General features: G+C 49.2%; 1 protein-coding gene across 1 annotated transcript in view; it reads left to right on the top strand.

The window, feature by feature from the left end:
• The window catches only part of SCARB2 (scavenger receptor class B member 2), a 567,669-nt gene that overhangs the window by 383,201 nt on the left and 164,642 nt on the right, over positions 1-19,826 (top strand). Inside the window, exon 7 of the mRNA XM_086961781.1 lies at positions 12,671-12,849. Within this exon, the coding sequence (XP_086817907.1) occupies positions 12,671-12,849 (179 nt within the window). The remainder of the gene's footprint in view (positions 1-12,670; positions 12,850-19,826) is intronic.

Here is a 19,826-nt window from a genome sequence, read left to right as displayed (position 1 = left end):
AATGGCGGCGAGGAGGTCGGACGGTCCCGAACTTCAGCCCTGAGTCCGGTCGTCGCCAAGTAGCAAGGGACCCTGCGCCTGGCTGCCCGACACACTGGGATTGGCGACGCGATGCCCTGAGACCAGGGGACGCTGACCCGATTCACCCAGAAGATCGGGGGCCCTCGTCGGCCACCGCCCTAAGACTCATCCTTCCCCCCGCAGGCCAAAGGGGGGTGACGGAACGGAGCTCGTCCGCCTGGCCATTGTTCCTGAGAACGTCGGCGGGGACATAGCACTGCCCGGTGCCCGGTGGCCGGCACGGATCCACGGGCATACTCGCAGAACGGGTGACCGGACTTGTGACGCAGCGCCCTGACATGGCGGCGATCGGAGGGCCGATGCCCGGGAGCCGCGAGGGGGACTCGGCGACATCGACTCGGCTGAGTGAAAGTCCCTCCCCGGAGCTTGACCAGGAACAGCGGCTGAACCGGCGTTTGGATGCCATCCTTGAGGCGATCACCTCCACTAAGGAGGCATTGCACAATGACATTGCCCAAGTGGCCACGGGCCTGGGGCTGCTACGTGCGGATCACGCGAAGCTGGCGGATCGGGTCAAGGATCATGACCAACTGTTGCTGGACCTGAAGCCATCGGTGGTGACCGCGGAGCACAGGATCACAGACATTTTGGCCCGACTGGACACACTGGAGCGGAGGGCGGAGGATGCCGAAGGCCGCAATAGGCGGAACAACGTGCGGGTCGTAGGCCTGCCGGAACGGATTGAGGGGGAGGATGCGGTGGCCTACATGGAGAACTGGTTCCGCACTGTGGTGGCGCCGGAGGGGCTTACTCCATTTTTCACTCTGGAGCGAGCTCACCGGGTGCCCGCTCGCCCGCCGGGGCTTGGCCGCCCCCCCCGACCAATGGTGGTGCGGCTCCTCCACTACAAGGACCGTGATCTCCTCATCCAGCGGGCCAGGATGTCGGGCCCCTATGAGGTGGAGAACAGCAAGGTAACGATCTTCCCGGATTATACGCAGGCGGTCCAGAAGGACAGGGCGTCGTTCCTTGCTGTGAAGAAGGAGCTCAGGGAGGAAGGCATCCAGTACTCCTTGCTCTACCCGGCCAAGCTGCGGATTATCATGGATGGCACCACGCACTTTTTCCGGACTCCGGACGAAGTTTGGCAATGGCTTGAGTCGTACAGGGCGGGGACGGACAGGTCGCACCAAAGTCGGCGAGACCAACCCAAGCAGCCCCGGGTGCGGCAGTCACAACGCATCAGATCCCGCAACAGGCGCCAGCGGGAGAAACGGGAGGCTCAAATGGCGGCGGAGAAGAGGGATGCACTCGCAGCGACGGCGGCCATTACAGGGTCGCGACAGAACAGTGAACGGGCCGAAACGGACTCGGGAGGGGAAGGCAGCAGGACAGGAGAGGAACTTTCGGAGGCAGAGAGCCAGAAGGGGCCGATAGTAACCCCACAGACTTCGGATGTTGTTTTCTGCAGCTGAGATAGAACTGGGACTAGATCGGGACTTCATGGTAGGGTGCTATCCTGTTGCTGGGGGGCGGGTTGCCGGGAGGGAGAGCTGTGTGTCTTGGAGGGGATGAAGTGCGGGACGCGGGCTCCGCTAGCTGGGGTCGGCGGCGACTCACCCCCCTTAGGCCCTTAAGGTCGACTGTGGTGGAGACCACAGGGTAAGTGTGTGAGAAGTTGGATCAAGGTTTGGATGGGGGCGGCCATTGGGTTCGTGTGCTCTGTCCTGGGGAGTGGGGTTTGGGGAATGTTTCAGTTTTGGGATTGTTTGGGGGGGGGCAACTGCATTGGGGGGGCCATGGACCGTTGTTATTTGATTCGGACTGTACGGAGTTGGAATGGGGACATTACCTAATTTGAAATGCCTAACGTGGAATGTCCGGGGGCTGCGGACTATGGTGAAACGTCACAAAGTACATGCATACCTGGTACGCAGGGGGGTTCAGATTGCTATGCTCCAGGAGACTCATCTCACCAAAAAAGAGTGCGCTGCCTTGCAGAAAAGATGGCGGGGCCAGGTCTTTGGCACCACTTACTCAGCGTATGCCAGGGGGGTCTTGATCTGGGTGAGGGCGGGGATACCCTTCCAAGTGCTGAATCAGGTAGTAGACCCGGATGGCAGGTTTGTAGCGGTGGAGGGGAGGTTATATGGACGGGATGTGGTTTTCTGTTGTGTCTATGCACCGAACACTGACCAAGGCCGATACTTTGATAGCCTCTCGGGGTCCTTGGCCTCTTTCCTGGCGGGTCCGATAGTGCTAGGGGGGGACTTCAACTCGATTACGGATGTTGCTCTGGATAGGTCCCATCCCCCCCTAGTAGACTCTCCTGTGCGCAGGCTGGCCGCGCACAGGAAGGACTGGCAAGAACGATGGGGGTTGCTGGATGTCTGGAGGGAGAGGCACAGGGGAACCAGGGATTATTCCTTTTATTCCGCTCTCCATGATCTACATGTCAGGATCGATTCGGTGCTTTGCGGGGGATCCCTAGCCCCATTGATTTCCCATGCGGAGTACCTGGCTAGGACTATATCCGATTATAACCCCCTATTGGTGCATATTCAGTGGCAGAGGGAGCGCTCAGTGATACCAACATGGCGGCTTCGGCCGGAGACGCTAGAGGATTCTGTGTTTGACGATGCGGTCCGGCAAGGCATTGATAGTTATTTCGGTGTGAATGAAGGCACGGCTGCGAGTAGATCTACTGAATGGGATGCAATGAAAGTGGTGGTGAGAGGGGTGTGTTTGGGCAGGTTCTCGAATGCTCGTAAGACTGTGCTGAATGACCTAATGAAAGCGGAGGAAACTTTGAGGGACTTGGAGCGCCGCAGGCCAAATAGGCCAGGTCTACAGGCCCAGTTGTTAGAGGCGAAGGAAGTGGTAGCCGCGGAGACGGAACGTTTGAGATGCTATGATTATAGGCAGTACATTGTCAGGGCACACGTGGAAAGGGACAAGGTGGGTACCCTCTTGGCCAGACTAGCTAACCCAGAACTTAGGGGCTGCCCGATCCTCAGCATTGATAATGCGCAGGGAGAGATGGTGTACTCCCAGGCAGCTGTATTGGACCGCTTCAGGGGATATTATGAGGAACTGTACCGGAGTCAGCTGGGAGTGGGGCTTCAGGACATCGCGGAGTACCTGGGGGAGAGGCCGCTTCCGGTCCTGGACGAGGAAGACGCGAAGGAACTGGGTAGCCCGATCACGCTCACGGAAATTCGGGCGGCCATCAAACATATGGCCCGTAACAAGACGCCCGGGGTGGACGGACTGCCAATCGAGTTCTATCAACACTATGTGGACATTCTGGCGCCCAGGCTGCTGGTGGTGTATACGGAAGCCTTCGAGAAGGGGGCATTGCCTGGCTCCATGCGGGAGGCCTTGATAGTACCGCTTCTCAAGCCTGGCCGGGATGCCACGGACGTGAGGTCTTATCGCCCGCTATCCATGCTGACGGTGGACTATAAGATCCTGAGTCGCATCCTGGCCACCAGACTGGCCCCACATATGACGGGCCTGGTGCACAGGGACCAGGCCGGGTTTATACCCACGAGGAGCACGGCGATGAATATCCGCCGCCTGGTGGGAATAATGGACGCCATCTTGGATGGGGAGGGAGTGCCGGCGGTTCTGTCTGTGGACATTGAGAAGGCCTTCGATAGCTTGGAATGGCCTTTCCTGGATGGAGTGCTGGAGAGGTTTGGCATGGGCGACGGGTTTCGAAAGTGGACGAGGGTCTTATATACCTCGGCGACGGCGAGAGTACGATTGGGCGGCCTGGTGTCTGCAGCGTACCCGGTGGGCAGGGGAACACGACAGGGATGCTCTCTCTCCCCTCTGTTGTTTGCCCTGGCGATGGAACCCTTGGCGGTCCATGCGAGGTCAGGCGACCGATACGCGGGGATAGTGAGTGATGGGCAATGGCATTATATATCGCTCTATGCGGATGACTTGCTCCTGTACCTAGCTGACACCTCGGGGGCATTGGTTGGAGCGATGGATCTGTTGTCTGAGTTCGGCCGGCTATCGGGCCTTAAGGTCAATTGGGCGAAGACTTGCGTGTTTCCGCTGAGAGCGGGATCGCCAGCCCCTAGCAGCGATTTGGGTGTGGTATGGGAACCCTCTTGCATCACCTACTTGGGTGTCCGCATTTACCACTCGGCTGCTGACCTTTTGGAGGGTAACATTGGCCGCTGTGTCCGGGCGCTGCGGGGCAGCTTGTCTTTTTGGTCGACCCTCCCGCTGACAGTACTGGGCAGGATAGCACTGTTGAAAATGGTGGCGCTCCCCCGCTTCCTCTATTACTTCCGAACGCTGCCTGTCTGGATCCCCCAGGGGGTGTTTAGGGAACTGCGGTCAATGATAACTGGCTTTCTGTGGGGGCATGGCCGCCGCAGAATAGCCCTGAGCACGCTACTTCGCCCCAAGCTGGAAGGGGGCATGGCCGTGCCCGACCTCGAGCTGTATTATCTAGCGGCACAGTTGCAGGTCCTTACGCAGAACGTAGCCAGGGTGTTCCGGGGACCGGAGGAGGACCGGGATCGGGGGATACAGCGCCACGTGCTGTCATACATCATTATGCAGCAGCGGCTCGAGTTACGGGCCCTCACCATGGAAGAGCGGACGCTCCGGCTGTGCTGGCAGAGGAGTCTTCGGAGAGCGGGGGCATCGCGGCCTTACGCCCCGGAGATCCCGATCGGGATGTTGACGGCATTGCCGCACGGAGGAGATTGGTCCCCGTTGTTGGATTGGGAGGAGGCGGGGTTGCAGGTGGTGGGCGACTTGTACATAGATGGGGCTCTGGCGCCGTTCGAAGTGCTACGGGACCAGTTCGGACTGCCTGAGGGGGGCTTCCTCCTACATGCGGCAGTTGTGGCTGCCGTACAAAAGCACTGGAAAGAGGGGCTCTTGGAACCCGCGACGACTATGGCGTGCCAATATGTGGTAATGGCGGCTGGTACATTCAAAGCTGTGACGTGCCTCCATAATAGGATGCTGAACGAAGGGCTGGAACCACTCCACGGGCTCAAAGCTAAATGGGAGGTGAGCGTTGGCCGGCCCATACCGGATACGGCATGGGGCCATATCCTGCGACGCACGTGGAAGGGCACTAGGAACGCGCGCTTTCAGCAGGTTCATTTCTATGTGCTCCATAGGGCTTATTTAACTCCTGAGAAACTACAGCGGTACTTTCGGGTGCCGGATGCCTGTTGCCCCCGGTGTTCGTCCCTAGGGGCGGACATGGACCATTTGTTTTGGGGGTGCCCACAACTGGGGACCTATTGGGCGGAGGTAGGGGAACTCCTGAATGAAGTGACTGACAGGGAGGTAGAATTCGACATGGCGGCGTGCCTATTGCTCTGGTTCCCGCATACTAAGCACACCAAGGTGACAAGTAAATTCATAGACCTGGGTCTGATATTGGCACAGAGGGAAATATCGTGGCACTGGAAGTCCAGGGGAGGTCCCTCACTGCGTAGATGGAAGAATGAGTTGCTGCGGTGGTCTGACTGCGAGAGTGTGCTCCGGATGAAGCAAGCAGTAAAGTTGGGGAATGAGAAGGCACTGGATGCGGCGCGTGCATGGGAGTTGGTGGTACAGGCTCTGCGTGATTCTTTGGTTGAGGATGAGGAAGGCGAGAACTAAGCCGCTGGACACCGCGGGGCGAACACAGAAGTATGGTATTACGCACTGTAGTGGACCCATCCAACTCGATAGGGCGAAGCACACACCTTAGCAGTTGCCAGGGGAGGGGGGGGATTTGGGGGGGTTGGTTGTGGGGGGTTTGGGGAGGGCCGGAAGCCATTGGAGGGTTGCCTGTTAGGGCCTTGGACCTACTGGGGCGGTGGGCATTGAGTGGGGGGCAGCTGACTGGGTGGAACGGCCAGGTGCGAAGACCCATATAGCCTAGGGCAGGCCCCGGCAAGGGCGATTTCATTGATTATCACGGAGATGGCTGACGGGAGTGTTGTTGTGGGTGGGGGGGTAAAAGCAGATACACAAAACGACCTTCCGCCAGGGTCCCACTGGGACGTACACTGTGATGTGTTCCTCTTGAGCGATGTGATACGCCGCCCGGCCCCCGGGATGCGGGCTGAATGGCTGTGTACAACTGTGAACTGTCATTGGACGGGGGGAGCCCACAAGTGCACTGGCTTTTTAATTGTATCCTGTGGTTTATAACTCTGCAATAAAAATATAATTAAAAAAAAAAAAGAATCTGTGTGCCTCAATTCTACCTCTTTTAGTTTGTAGAATCAACAAAGAGTACCTGTATCTTTCTGGCTGGCGGAATTTTCATTAATGGACCTGGGGGACGATGCCCCAAACTTTACTTCTACAGTGAACTAAGCAAGGACTAGAAGAAGAATTTTAGCGACATTTTGCTAAAATACTCAGATGTACGTATCTTAATTCTAATTCTACCTACCTCCGTGTGCACCGTCCGGCGCCTCGTGGAGGAAGGAGGTTGTGATCACTATGGCAGGAACCCTAATTGAAAAGAGAAGGGGAGTTGTTGTGCGATCATGCTACCCATTTGGAAGGTCAATATGTATTCATTAAAGTGACCCCATACCTTATGTCTTCATCCTGTGTTATGAAGGCATTTCGAATCTCTCTTTCAATAAATGGCAGTTTGCTTTGTGCAAGACGACCTAATGGGAAATGTAGAGCCAATCAGAACGGGGGAACAGCGGGACTAATGATTTAAAGCGCCCGAAATTCGTCATTTTTAAATGCTGAAGCGTACCTGGATATAAGGCTGCGTTTATTCTCCAGGTATCTTTACGCGTGGCCCAATGGATATTCGATGTTTCCCTCTCACCCCAAAGCGCACTATGTGGGGAAGCAATAAAAAAGAGGAAGAGTGTTACAATGGATGTACGGGCCACTTATGGTGCCGGCATCGTTCTATGGAGAGCACCCTCTCATTCGTACCTGAATGCGCTCGCTTCATTGATGCGGTCGCTTCCTCCACCGTCAGGCTCCCACTGGAATGCCTAACCGGTAGTGGCGGCCATCGTGCCTAATTAAAAAATCATGTGCCGCGTGCAGAGGCATTCTGGGACGTGTAGTCCCGGAGCACCGTCACGATTTCAATGGTGCTCTGTTTAATGTCAATAACTCGGGGGTGTCATAAGAACATGTCGGGGATTGTGATGCTGGTGATGCCATACTGTTGAGCTGCTCACCCGGATCGTTTTCCCCATAATGTTAATCACCGTGCTCTTTTGGTAAGGTGTAGTTCATATATAGCCATTGTGAATAACGGATACATTCAGATTCTGGATAATTCAGACATGGTATTCAAGCCTGTCAGTGTGCTGTTGAATTTAAGAATAAGGTAAGCTTCCCTTTGAAGCAACACCCTGTCAACATCCACAGGGCGCTGTACTGTACCCAATGTGAATAATACTGTCCATTTGAAGTCGTGTTCAGTGTGGAATTTCTCTATAAAATGTTCAACCATTGTAGCATTTAGGACCTTCTTTTTGATCCGAGACCTATGTTGGCTGATGCTTAGGTTGACTTGCTGGTTTGTTTTGCCAATGTAGATCTTTTAGCACGGGCAGACGATTACATATATAACATTTTTGGTCTTACAGTTCGAGAAGCCCAAGTGTTTCCACTTGACCCCCTGGTGTTCAAATTCGTTCCCCTCAATTGTGCTCGAGCATGCAACACAATTGCCACATCTATGGTGGCCATCAATCGGCTTTTTGTTTCAACAGGACAAAATGTCATGTTTGGGTTTGGGTTGCGCTACATTGGCCCTCACAATTTGCTGTCCAATGCTTTTATTCTTTTTGTACGCAAAGATTGGACGGGGAAAAGGACATTCCAACCCTTCTAACAAATGCCAATTTTTTAGAATCGTTTGTCTCATTTTGTGTGTATCGGGGCTGAAAGTGGTCACACAAACCAAGCGATCAAGTTCTTTCTTTTCTTTTGTTTGTAGCAGGCACTCCCGTGGCGTGATTCCCCTAACCAAGCACTTTTTCACAATGATACGTACACAACTGCTATCTCTGGTGTGGGCCAGTGGTCAAGCTAGAGTGTCTTGGAACCTACTGACCCTTCCCTTAAGGCAGGGCAGATTGGGCGCCCCGGACATGCATTTATATGCCCTATGTGCACAGGCACAATTTCTTCACTTTTGGGTGCACAAGATGCCATTTCAGCCGCATGTTGTGGTGGAGGTGGATGCGGTAGCCCCAGTGCCCTTTGCTGTTGCTCTATATAAAAAATCGAGGCGCCCGAGAGGGGACGTTGATACCGCTGACACATTGCGCTGGGTATGTCGTGAATTGCAAAAAAAAGCGGGAGACCCGATACTTTACGCACCGTCTATGATGCTGGAGAATAACCCTATGTTGCCGTGCATGGTAGAGGGTGTGGGCAGGGGCTTGGTTGAACACATGAAGTTAAAAACTGTTGCTGATCTCTATCCAGATGATAAATTTAGGCCTCCCCCGCCTGAAACAGAAGAAAGTGAGGTTTTATTTGCTGAAAAATTCCTGTATCACAAACTACGGGCTGCGTGTCGTGCACTCTGCACGGACTTCCCTGAGGCCCCCGACGATGCTGGCGTTAGAAAATATACTTAAGACACAGTCGGCTCGCAAGTTAGTCACACGCCTTTACACAACCATGCAGAATGCCTATCCGATTGTAAAACCCAAATCACTGGAATTATGGAATAGTGAATTAAATCCGCAGATGATAGAGGAACAATGGGAATATTGCTGATTGCTGCGGGCAGTTGACTGCCTTGTCCCCCAATTGTCGCCTGAGATTGATCCATTTCAAAGTCCTACATACATATTACCGGACACCAATTAGTCTGAAACGCATGCGTCTAAGAGAAGATGACAGGTGCTGGAGGTGTGGATATGCGCAGGCCACATTTCTGCATATGGCTTGGGAGTGCCCGAGATTGAGCATATTTTGGCAGGAGGTGTTTGATGCAGTGAATTGCAGTGTTGGCAGGGCTGATTTACCGTCCCCATTATTGGGACTTCTGGGGTTTGTATGTAGCACAATGCCCAAGCGGTGGAAATTGCACGTGCTTCTGTGGCTTTATGCTCGCCGGCAGGTGGCGGTCCGGTGGGGAAGAAAACGGGTTCCAAAATTTACGGATTGGTTATCTGATGTTATTTATGGGCACACCCAACTGGGCTTATTCTGGGACCTAATGCCATCAACTTCCTGGCCGAAAGATATATGGGAACTCTTTCTAGTATGGTCACGGAAAAAGGACGACCAGCCTGTGCAAGACGAAAATCATGGAGATTAGAGGAGCACGGTTGGTGGGAATGTAGAAATGCTGTATATGATGATGTGCAACTGTGTGCTAGATATTCTGAACTGTCCAAAGATTAGACTGGCTTTTGTGTATAATGTTTTTTCCCCCTATGTCATATAGTACTGTATTTCATTTGCTGCCATGTATTTTTACGTCATCTGCTGAACTGTAAACAACATATGTCTAACCTCTACAAGTTGTATGTGCGTGGAATGGATATTGACAGATACCAGGATAATCACACTATGTCATGGTAAAATATATATTTTGTGACTGCGATACTACTGGCTTTTGGTTGGCACTTCGTGCCTTTGTTACGATTTTCATGTTGAATAATCAATAAAGACAATTTTTTGAAAAAAGGAAGCAAGAAAAGAATCTAGACATGGGGATCAACAGGCTGAAGAGCCAAGCATAAGTAGTTCTGCAGGTCCAGTTTCAGCTCCAACAGAATGTAGCCATGATGTTGGTACTCCTGTAAATAAAATTGCATTGTATTTTAATCATCAAAAAAACCTAACAGACGATTTTAAATACAATCTACTAATAAATACGTATACCCCACCAGAAAAGTATGACTTCAAGAAGGATTCAGGTGGACCACGCTGTTTCCGTCATGTTTTGGATTAAACAATATTCAACTTGGCTCAACCACTCTCCCCAACTGAAAAGCGCGATTTGCAAGTATTGCACGGTTTTTCCACAGCCAGTTTTTCATGGGGAACAAAGAGCATTCATAACTATGCCTTTCACAAAATATAAAGACTTCCATGAAAGTACACACAACCATGTTTTATCACTTTGGTATAAAAACGCACAAGTGGATGCCACTCACATTCTGTCAATATGAAAGAATTCAGAGACAAGTATTGTTGGCCAAGGAAACAGTGTTGTGAAAAGGCATGTTGAAGAAAATTGTAAAAAGTTATTTCCAATTTTGTCCACCATGTTATTTTGTGGCACACATGGCAATGTTTTATGTGGGAAAAAACTACAACTGAAACGTGCTAAGACTGTTCCAATTTGGCATTGAAGCAGGAGAAGTGATCCTAAAGAACAATCTGGAAAATACACCAGTTACTGCATGTTATACATCAGTTCGAGTTGAACATGAATTGATTACATTATGTGAAGAAACATTAAGAGAATATCTGGTATCCTTAGTCTATATGTCAAAAGGATTTTCAATCATTGCTGATAAAAGTGCTGATATATCCTGAAAAAAACAATTGTCATTTAGAGTACATTTGGTAGACACAAGTAGCACCGTAGCTGTTGTCAGAGAATAATTCCTTGGATTTGCAACCTTAAAAGAAATGGATGGTATTTCAATTTGAAATATGATTATGGATACCTACACTCAGAAAAACTCCATGGCCAAGGATATGATGGATGCTCTACAATGGCAGGAAAGGAAGGTGATGTTCAAACCATAATAATGAGAAAATATCCTAAAACTGCTTTCGCTCACTGTGCCACACATAACCTTAATTTGGTTGTTATTGACCTGAATTCTGTTCCTGATATACGAAATTCTATTGGCACAATGAAAGCCATCATCTCATTTTTCTGTGACAGTCTAAAAGTATGATATCTTATTCCCAATGTTCCCATGCTGAGTGAAACACAATAGACAGCAAAATACAAGAGCACCAGAATTTTTAGCTCAAACTTTGAAAAGATTTTCAAGCAATTAAGCTTCCTGGTTACTATATCATCAGAAAGAACACGTCAAAATGCGTATCAATTGCAATGTTCCTCAAGCACAGTGAGCTTTCTCTCTTGCTTGAGCATAATTTCAGAATGCTCCCTAAGTTTGGAATCTATAAGCTAGGCTCTCCAAACTGTTCAGCTTGATATTCTCAATGTGTGTATTCATGTTGTGAAACCATCTTACTGTGTGATCACAGGCAAAAAGCAGAAGAGCAATTTCATCAACTTTTTTCAAATGTTTAACCCCTTCGCTGCGGCGGCTATTCCGCTGCAGCGCTAAGGGGGGTGGGGCGGCCGCGCGGCAGCTCCATACTAGTGACGGAACCGCTCCGTCACGGCTCGCAGGTGAGCTTTGCTTGTGACGGAACGAAGGATGAGCAGTTTGACAATGGATTTCTGGATATGCTAAACCACACAGATTTATTTCCATCAGTCTAACAAGCAATTCTCATCGCTCTCACATTACCAGTGACAACTTGAACAGTGAAACCGTATTTCAGCATAATGAGAAGGTGGAAACCTGGTTGAGCTCGACAGTGGCAGATGATCGCTTATCGGGTTTGTGCATGATGAGTATACATCAAGCAAAAATTTAAGAAAACTAACAACAGCTGATTTAGAAAAAAAAAATGATACATTTGCACAGACGTTTACAGTTCCTTTTATGAGATCACTTACCAGTGAACAAAAACTGTATTAAACTACTCATTGATCAATGTGATCGTTAAATTTCAGCAAGATTGTAGATGCCTGCAGTTGCTAACCTGCAACAATTATCCAGGTTAAATTTATATGTTTTATTTTCCAATTTGGATGAGAACAGTTGGTATTTTATTCAAGGTAATACATTTAATTGTATTTATTTGTATATATTTAAGTTAATATGTTTCCACAATAAATACATTTGTCATATATGTTAATTGTCATTTGTTTTCACAGGAACACCAAATGCAAATTCTACATTTGTTTTTAATCATTCAGTTATAGTGCCTTGATCATGTGTGTATGAATAATGTGATGCATTCAATAGTGGTGACATAAAAACAGATTAGAAATTGCTAATCAGACAATGGGAGCTTGATGCTTCTATTAAGGTTTTGCATCAGGTTTCCCAACCCTTTGCATGCCTGAGCCTTTTCACCTTTGGCCAGAAGCCGCTCCTGCCTGCAGCACAGCTTTTTTCTTTGCAAACTGCTAGAAGGTGTGATATCAACCAAATACCACAAAAGGAAGATATGACTGTGGCAAAACAATCTTATGGTGTAAGGGAACATATGCTTCCTGCGCATCAGTGTTTCTTGTACCCTACCTGATGCACATTATGCCTGAGGATGGATGATGTTAAAATATCCTCCCTCCCTGCACCCCCCCCCCCCTCCTCCCTCCCTCAGCCCTTGGAAAAATTGCTCTTTATTGTTAGTTTGATTATTGATGGTTATTCTTGTCCCTGAACCTTGGGATAGCATGCAAGCTGTTTGTGAGGCAGCCAAAGGGAAGTCAGGTTTTTGTGTTTTTACTATCCCAATGTGTGGGTGCTTTTATCTTTACTACTTTATGGTTGTATGATGTTTTCTTCTCTTGGTCTGTCAACGTAATAAAGGGCCTTCTTCTCTTTATTGTCCTTTACAGATCTCTGTATGCGTTATATGAGAGCAACGTGAATGTCAAGGGAGTCTCAGCTTTCCGGTTTGTGCCGCCAGCGAAGGTGTTTGCCAATGCAACAGAAAATCCGGACAATGCAGGATTCTGTGTACCGGCGGGTAATTGCCTCGGTTCCGGTGTTCTGAATGTCAGCAGGTGTAAACAAGGTAATAAGTTACAGAATAATCATTATTTTGTCGGCTCTAACATCTTGCTTTTTTCCAATTTAACTAGAGTTACAATGCTTCTGCAGAATCCAAAAGCATTTATTAGCCCAGCAATGGGAATATGAGTTGGCAGTGATTTGGGGGCTGTGCCTTTTTGACTTCAGGTGTGCAAAGTTAGACAAAATCAAAAGTTTGGAGAAAAAGAAAAATTCTTTCACCAGCTCCAACGACATCCCGCCATCGCAAGCCCTGTGTGACTCCCTCGCCACCTTCTTCCACCACAAGATAGCTGACATCTACGATAGCTTAAAAACCCAAATAGCCCCAAAAGACAGCAACACAACAGACCCTCCGCACACCATGGACCTCAACCCCCTGCTAGTCTGGGCCAGCATGAGCATCGATGACACCTTTAAGACCATGCGCACATCCCACTCTGGCTCTCCGTCAGACCCATTCCCGCACCACGTCTTCAACAGAGCAAGCAGCTCCATTCCACCCCACCTGCACAACGTCATCAATCTCTCTCTCGAGTCCGCGACCTTCCCAGAGATCTGGAAACACGCCGAGATTAACGCCCTACTCAAAAAACCTAAGGCAGGCCCAAGAGACCTCAAGAACTTTCGGCCCATCTCTCTGCTCCCCTTCCCGGCCAAGGTCATAGAGAAAACCGTCAATAGACAGATAACCCAATACCTCGAAGAAAACAGAATCCTGGACCCTTCCCATTCAGGGTTCCGCAGCAAACACAGCACCAAGACTGCCCTCCTCGCCGCCACCGATGACATCAGGACCCTGCTGGACAACGGCAAGACCGCAGCACTCATCCTCCAAGACCTCTCTGCTGCCTTCGACACCGTCTGCCACCACACACTATGGGCACGCCTCCACGCCACAGGGATCCGAGACAAGGCTCTGAATTGGACCACCTCCTTCCTCTCTGGCAGAACCCAGAGCGTCTGCCTCCCCCATTCTGATCCAAAGCCTCCGTGATCATCTGCGGCGTACCCCAGGGATCCTCCCTCAGCCTGACACTGTTCAACATTTACATGGCCCCGCTCGCATACGTAGCTCGACAGCACGACCTCAACATAATCTCCTACGCCGGCGACACTCAGCTGATCCTCTCCCTCACCAAGGATCCCATCACCACCAAAGCCAACCTCCACGAAGAAATGAAGGCCATCGCCGACTGGATGAAGACCAGCCGTCTAAAGCTGAACTCGGACAAGACAGAGGTCCTCATCCTTGGCTCCAACCCTTCAGCCTGGGGCGACTCCTGGTGGCCGACGGCACTGGGGGCAGCCCTGACACCCATCGACTGAGGTAATAGAAATTTTCAGGTAGCTAACGTGTCCCCCACTCGCACCCCATCCAAACACACGTGTTCCATGTATGTCATGTAATTCCTTTTCCGTGCATGCTAGAAAGACGCATATGCATTTGCGTCCAACGTTAACATGTCAGTTATACAGTTCTCCAAGAAAATCACATTAATTAGGCTTCTAGGCCTATGGTGCCAACGTCTTTACATGGTACACTTTTGAATAAAGCACACGTTTTCTCCATGTTTCCTGGCCCAGTCGAGCCAAGCCCTTAATCGAGGCTCCGAGTTCTTTTCTGCCTCTGAAAGCTGCAGTTTAGGTATGCATCCCTGACCTCTACCTTACATCCTGCACAGACGAGCGGTGCCCGGCTCGGCCTGCTTGCCTGCCAAAACGTTATTTTGCCTACAGTTATCTGCTCAGCCTCCGCGAAAACACATTCCAGTCTAGTGAAATAGGTAAACATATTCCCGGCTGCAGAGCAAAGGGCCCTGCCTTCCTGTCTCCATGCAAGTAATTTACTGCTCCCGTTACAATGGTAGGCCCATGGCCCCCGCACTCTACATGAAGATCCATATGCACGCACTAGCATTCAGTGATGAACGGCCTCTGCCTGAGAGACCTTTTACTTCCGACACTACATCCTCCAAACATGAGATACCAGATATGCTATTGGTGCAGGTCGTTCTGACATCCCAGACATTAGTCTCCTCTACTAGTGCAAAAGTCGAAGCCCCACCTCTCCCCAGTTACACGTCATGCTCAGTTGCGCGCGCATCTAGGCCAAAAGTTTCTGCTGATCCTGCAAACTTTCTCTAAGCATCCTCCCACTTGCGACGTTTCATGTGACGTTTCTCTGACATGTCAAGTGCACACCCACGTGTACGCCTTCTTACACGCCTCCTGTTACGCACATGTGTTCTTATCTCTCTCTTTTCACCTGTTACGCCTACTGTATTCGATTCAATTATACTGTTTTACTATATATAATGTGTGATGTTAATAAAATGTTGAATGTCCCTTCCTGAACCTTAGTGGTGATGGAACTCGATGTCCCATGCCTCGAGGCATTTCATTAAAGCCCGTATGACTCAGATACCACGGACTCTGCCTCTCATTTGATTGAGCTATCCTTATTGTCATTTAATGTATAGAAAAATAGTCCGGTAATTTTATTTACCACATAATCTGGCGCCCGAACAGGAACCCCCCCTTCCCCACTCGCCGGCGATGTACCGCAGGCCTTGACCCCTTCTACAGCCGTGACGAAACCAGTGCACTCCTGCGGGTTTTCCTGCTATCTCCCTCAGGCCTACGGAGGAGACGGAGACTGCGACCCGGCATCCAGACGAGGCGGTGAGGAATGCGGAGGATCCCGACCAGAGCCCCAAGTCGAGAGAGCAAGGTCCGAGGTATCCAGAGGCCCACCTGTTCCGAAGCGCATGCGTAGGAGAAACCGTAGCCTGACGAAGTCCAGTCCAGTCCAGTTTCCGAGGCCTTCAGTTTCTGCTTCCCAGTGAGTACCGTTATTGGGAACGCATCTAGACGGGTTCATTAATTTGTGCCCGGTCAAGACAGGTCTGGGTACACAGACCTAGTCCAGACGTGTTTACTTAGGTAAATACGGTATGACGTGTCTCTTTATGGGACCGGTATGTCTGTACTGTTCTAGCAGTGCATCTAGTAATTCAGTATTCTAGAATCTCGAGAATTTTCCAGTATTATGTTTTCCTGTACCAGGTAGTAACTGTTCGAAAATGTTTTAATGTGTTTTTATGTCGTGGTATGAATGATTGTTTGCAATTCATTACTGTGTTTATTGTGTTCACGTTCAAATCAGTCCAAATATGCCACTGTTCTCGAAATTACGTCAGATAGGAACTAGGAAAGGGATACTCGAAGAAGCGGTTCCCGTCCCGCCTAGGGACACTCCTGGACATTTTATGTACCATAAGCATGGCTTAGATGCCATACTGTACCTAGATTTGTGGGTGGATTATACTAAGGATCTGGAAGAGAAGTATAGATGGCCTGTCTCAGGGACATGGGATGCTGATTGCATCATGAGAGTAGAAGAAGCATTATGGAAAAAGAAAGCCAGACAATCCCAGAAAGATGCCATAGATTATGGCGTAAAGAAGCCCATAGAAGAACGGAGAAAGAAATCAGGAAAGCAGAGAGAAGTAGAGAAGAATCTGAAAAAGCTAGAGAAAAAGAGTTACTAGAAGAAGGAGAACGAGTCAGAATAGAACAACAAGACCGACAAAGAAATGCCCTTATTACAGGTCTGTATCCTGTTCTTGCCGAGGGCCTGCCCAAGGCGACCCCGGAAGTATCACGTAACTTGCCACCACCATTGGTCCCGACTAAACTCCGTCATAAACAGACTGCAGCAGACATTTTCCTTTCCTCCTATTTAGATGATGTTGCTCCAGCATATACTAATGTACCCGTACCACCTGCTAATAATGTACAGCAGCCTATTCAGTCTGCTCAAGCCAGGACCCCTCCACGTCTCCAAGACGCGACTCCCGCACCTGTTGTCACTTCCCCTACTGCTACTGTTACTGTTCCTCCTGCTATTGGTCCTACCAATCCTTTTGCGACAGATGCAACCCAGAGTCCGCCTCCATTACATATACCTACTATACCAGCTATGACACCAGTAGTTACAACATAGCCAGTTCATGCCTTCGCTTCCGCTTCAGGAGGCGCAACAGGAGGTCTCCTTCTCACCCCGCCTCAAGTAAAACGAATGACGCTTAGAGAGTTGGCATTACAACGTACACCCAGAGCAGCGACATTCTCATCCCTTAAAAAGTACATTACAGATTGCAGATATGATCCAGTACCAGGCGAAGAAGAGATGATGCTATTCTCACTACGTCTACGACGACTCACAAACTATCTGTCTATTCTACCACATATGGAAGAACATCTAGATAACATATACCATTTCATTAGAACAGGGGAGAGACCAGAATGCATTCACGAGGCCATGGCACACAATAAGGTTGAGACACAGAAAATGATCTTACAGTTTTTGGTAAATTGTTTGATAAGGGAACGAGATCGGCCAGGTACAAGCAAAGAAGAAATGGACATTTTGGTTAAATGGAGTAACAATATAGCTGATGGTAAACATAATACACAAGGTTGTATAGAAGTCATGTACAGAAAAATCTGTAAAGAAATTGTATTAATACACGAAAGGGAAAACGAAGCTAGGGAAGCTGAGAGAGAGAATGAAACTACAGAAGAGGAAGAGTTAGACGATACAGAAGAAAACCGAGAGATGATAGCGTACGTAGGTAGAGCAAGACCTTTTGACAGACCCATACGCCTAGAAAGCAGGAAACGTTTTCTTTCTCCCATACCAGAACAATGTTCTCTTGAGCATTTATTCCAAGCCACTGATAAAGTACTGAAACAACGAATAGGTTACAGTGAACTTAGTACCATGAGTGAACAAGAACTAGCACGGTCAGCAGTACAATGGGCTGATAATAACAATGTATATAAAGATGATTCAGTAGCGCAAACATTTTTGAATCTTTCCCCAACCGAACAGCGTTTAGCTGGTATGTACATGATCCAGCATCTCATTACACTATATGAGAGTCAGCATTCTGATCCAGGTCCCCTATATAATATATTGGACGAGTTACTCCGAGGTAGATGGAGAGGCCTAGGTACCGATTTGATTAATGTCATTCTAGAACAACGACATAAATACAAAACTTTTCTGACTCCACATTTTGTTCCTGTTCCACCCCCAGTAAGGAAAACCTTTTACATTGACAGACAGAATCCCTTACGAGAAGTTCACCCCGTCCAGATCCCAGGGGGTGCGCTTCAATGAGTATTCGTATACACACCCTTAAGCAAAATGGAACTATTGGAAATGAAGAAAATAGTGCCTTGTCATGATAAGGATTCAGCAGGGTTTCACCGTGAATTAAAAGACATGTTACTCATGGGGGATTACACATATCCCGATATTCTTAAAATGTTAAAAGTACTGTTGCCAGCCGGTATTTACGAAAAACTGAAAGAAAAAGAATGGGAGGTGGGAGATAAAAAGATTATCTGGACTGAATTAGAAAACGAAGAAAATACACGAATCCCAGGTACTGGTCTCGGGGACAAAACTAAAGCATTACCAGGATTATTAGTACAGGTCTTGCCGAGGTTAGTGGCAATTAAAAAGGAAGACTGGGATGCAATCTCAGCCTGCAAACAGAAACAAGATGAAGACACTAGTGATTTTTATTCCAGATTTGAGAAATGTTTTATTATCAATAGCGGCCTGAAGACAAGTAGTGAATCATATCCACATCTTTTTGTGACCAAATTAGTCGAGAATTCCTTACCACAAGTTAAAAATAGAGTTCTGAAAGTCGAGAGTACATGGCAAGCAAATACCCCTTCTCAAATGTTACAAATGTTACAGTACCACCAGAACCGAATTAGAGAGGAACATGATCATGAACAAAGACGTATGAAAGATACGAAAATGAAAGTATTAGTGGCTCAGTCTGTTCCAGCAGACGGTCAGAAAAAGGGTACAGCACCGCCAGGTCATTCTGCAGCTCCCGTTAAAGGGAATTGCAACTACTGTAAGCAGCCAGGTAATTATATAAATGAATGTACTGTTCTGAAATTCAATATTGCTACCGGCAGGACGAAAGAAAGACCGCGTCCTCCTAGACAAGAACATGTTCCACAGCATATTCCACAGAACACGCAACCACCACAGCAAGCACAACAGACAGTAGCTGTACCCCAACCCCAACCTATTGCTGCCACACAACATGTCACGCAACAAATGTACCAGTATGCACAGTCAGATTACCCCGATTACCAGCAGTACTCATGAAACAGCCTAGAGAGGGAGGTTGGCTTGCCTCTTATTGAGGTTCCTGTAGATCAAGAGGGTCCCTATGTACATAGTCAGGTATTAGGGAAAGACAGGCCCAAGAGACCTCAAGAACTTTCGGCCCATCTCTCTGCTCCCCTTCCCGGCCAAGGTCATAGAGAAAACCGTCAATAGACAGATAACCCAATACCTCGAAGAAAACAGAATCCTGGACCCTTCCCATTCAGGGTTCCGCAGCAAACACAGCACCAAGACTGCCCTCCTCGCCGCCACCGATGACATCAGTACCCTGCTGGACAACGGCAAGACCGCAGCACTCATCCTCCTAGACCTCTCTGCTGCCTTCGACACCGTCTGCCACCACACACTATGGGCACGCCTCCACGCCACAGGGATCCGAGACAAGGCTCTGAATTGGACCACCTCCTTCCTCTCTGGCAGAACCCAGAGCATCTGCCTTCCCCATTCTGATTCAAAGCCTCCGTGATCATCTGCGGCGTACCCCAGGGATCCTCCCTCAGCCTGACACTGTTCAACATTTACATGGCCCCGCTCGCATACGTAGCTCGACAGCACGACCTCAACATAATCTCCTACGCCGGCGACACTCAGCTGATCCTCTCCCTCACCAAGGATCCCATCACCACCAAAGCCAACCTCCACGAAGAAATGAAGGCCATCGCCGACTGGATGAAGACCAGCCATCTAAAGCTGAACTCGGACAAGACGGAGGTCCTCATCCTTGGCTCCAACCCTTCAGCCTGGGGCGACTC

This window comes from Lissotriton vulgaris, chromosome 3_1 (assembly GCF_964263255.1).
Source record: "Lissotriton vulgaris chromosome 3_1, aLisVul1.2, whole genome shotgun sequence".
Classification (NCBI taxonomy): Eukaryota; Metazoa; Chordata; class Amphibia; order Caudata; family Salamandridae; genus Lissotriton; species Lissotriton vulgaris.
Note: the sequence above shows the minus strand (reverse complement) of the source record. Positions and strands in the feature narration are given on the sequence as shown.